The sequence below is a fragment of the Octopus bimaculoides genome, chromosome 20, assembly GCF_001194135.2.
Source record: "Octopus bimaculoides isolate UCB-OBI-ISO-001 chromosome 20, ASM119413v2, whole genome shotgun sequence".
NCBI lineage: Eukaryota > Metazoa > Mollusca > Cephalopoda > Octopoda > Octopodidae > Octopus > Octopus bimaculoides.
This window is the reverse complement of record NC_069000.1, coordinates 21,158,755-21,160,241: the sequence shown is the minus strand read 5'-3', so window position 1 is coordinate 21,160,241 and position 1,487 is coordinate 21,158,755. Positions and strand designations below refer to the sequence as shown.

General features: G+C 33.6%; 1 protein-coding gene across 3 annotated transcripts in view; it reads left to right on the top strand.

The window, feature by feature from the left end:
• LOC106874788 (centrosomal protein of 164 kDa) overlaps window positions 1–1,487 on the top strand; it is a 105,782-nt gene that overhangs the window by 78,336 nt on the left and 25,959 nt on the right. For all 3 annotated transcript variants that reach the window (XM_014922644.2, XM_052975154.1, XM_014922652.2), the window contains one exon: window positions 777–845. In XM_014922644.2, coding sequence (XP_014778130.1) covers window positions 777–845 — 69 coding nt within the window. The remainder of the gene's footprint in view (window positions 1–776; window positions 846–1,487) is intronic.

The window sequence follows — 1,487 nt, the reverse complement described above, 5'->3', positions numbered from 1 at the left end:
AAAGGTGAGTATCATTTTGATTTTGCCCAAGAAATATTTGGGATGACATAAAATATAGGCATAGGCATAGCTGTGTGGTAAGAAGCTTGTTTCCCATCCACATGGTTTTGGGTTTAGTCTCACTGCATAGTACCTTGGACAAGTGCCTTCTACTATAGCCTTGAACTAACCAAAACCATGTGAGTGGATCTGGTAGATGGAAATTGAAAGAGACCCATCACATATATATATATTGTTGTTATTATTGCAAAAGTGTCATAAGTCCAAAATGTTGCTTTTTCAGAAAGTGAAAAAATAGTTTCACCATTCCATAGCAAAACTGTTGTACTACACTTTGACAATTTTTGATATCTTGGCATCTGATGCAGCTGGAGATACGATAGTTTGACCAAAAGAAAAAACACCCATTGCAAGCAAAAATAAATATTGAAAAAAGCATATTTGGCCAAATTTGGACATACAACAGTTTGACATAATAGCACATATATATGTGTGTGTGTGTGTGTGTCTTTGTGTCTGTATTTGGCCCCCATCACTGTTTGGTTACCAGTGTTGGTGTGTTTACATCCCTGTAGCTTAGCAGTTTGGCAAAAAAGATATCGATAGGCTTTAAAAAAGTCCTGGAGTCAATTTGTACAACTAAAAGACAATTCAAGGCGGTGCCCCGGCATGGCCGCAGTCAAATGACTGAAACAAGTAAAAGATGAAAGATAGAAAGAATGACATATGTCTCCTCTTTTATTCACTTTTTGATTTCCCTGTTCATTCTTTTGCAGGAAAAAGATTTTGAAGAAAAAAGGGCTAAATTCTTAAAAAACCACAAAGTATTTTTTGAAGAGTTTAAGGTACTTTTTTAAATTTCTCTGTTTTATTTATTATTTTTTTTTTGCAGAAGCTTATTTTTCTGTTAATAACACCATTCCAAACTTTATAAAAAAACAAAGAGCAATTTTACAAAAGTGGTAAGTTGACAGAGCACCAGACTAAATGCTTTAAGCATCTAGTTTCATCCCTCCACGTGCTTAATTCAAAGTCTGCTGTGTTTAACTTTGCTTCTCCCACCCTCTGTAGCATATCTGTTGTTCTGAAGAGGCCCCTTTTTTATATTTGTTCCTGCCTTGGTGGTTTCCCACTCCTCTCTAGTCTCTATTCCTATCATTGCAATCTCTTTCTTGGACAAAATTCCTCAGACAAAAGGACAATCCTTTTTGAGGAATAGTTGTTTTCATACTTTTACTTTTACTTGGAGTTGACCCATTGCTAAATGTAAAGTTCTACAAAGAATGCTAACCTGAATGTAGGATCTAAAAACTGAAATAATCCCCATAATACTAGGTGACTTGGAAATGTTTAGCAATGTACAGACAAATTCTTAATCAAAGCCTCAAGAATTTCAAATATACAGAATATATATATATATATATATATATATATATATAGTTCTATATTTAAGAGATGAGGAATTATTTACATTATTTACATTATTT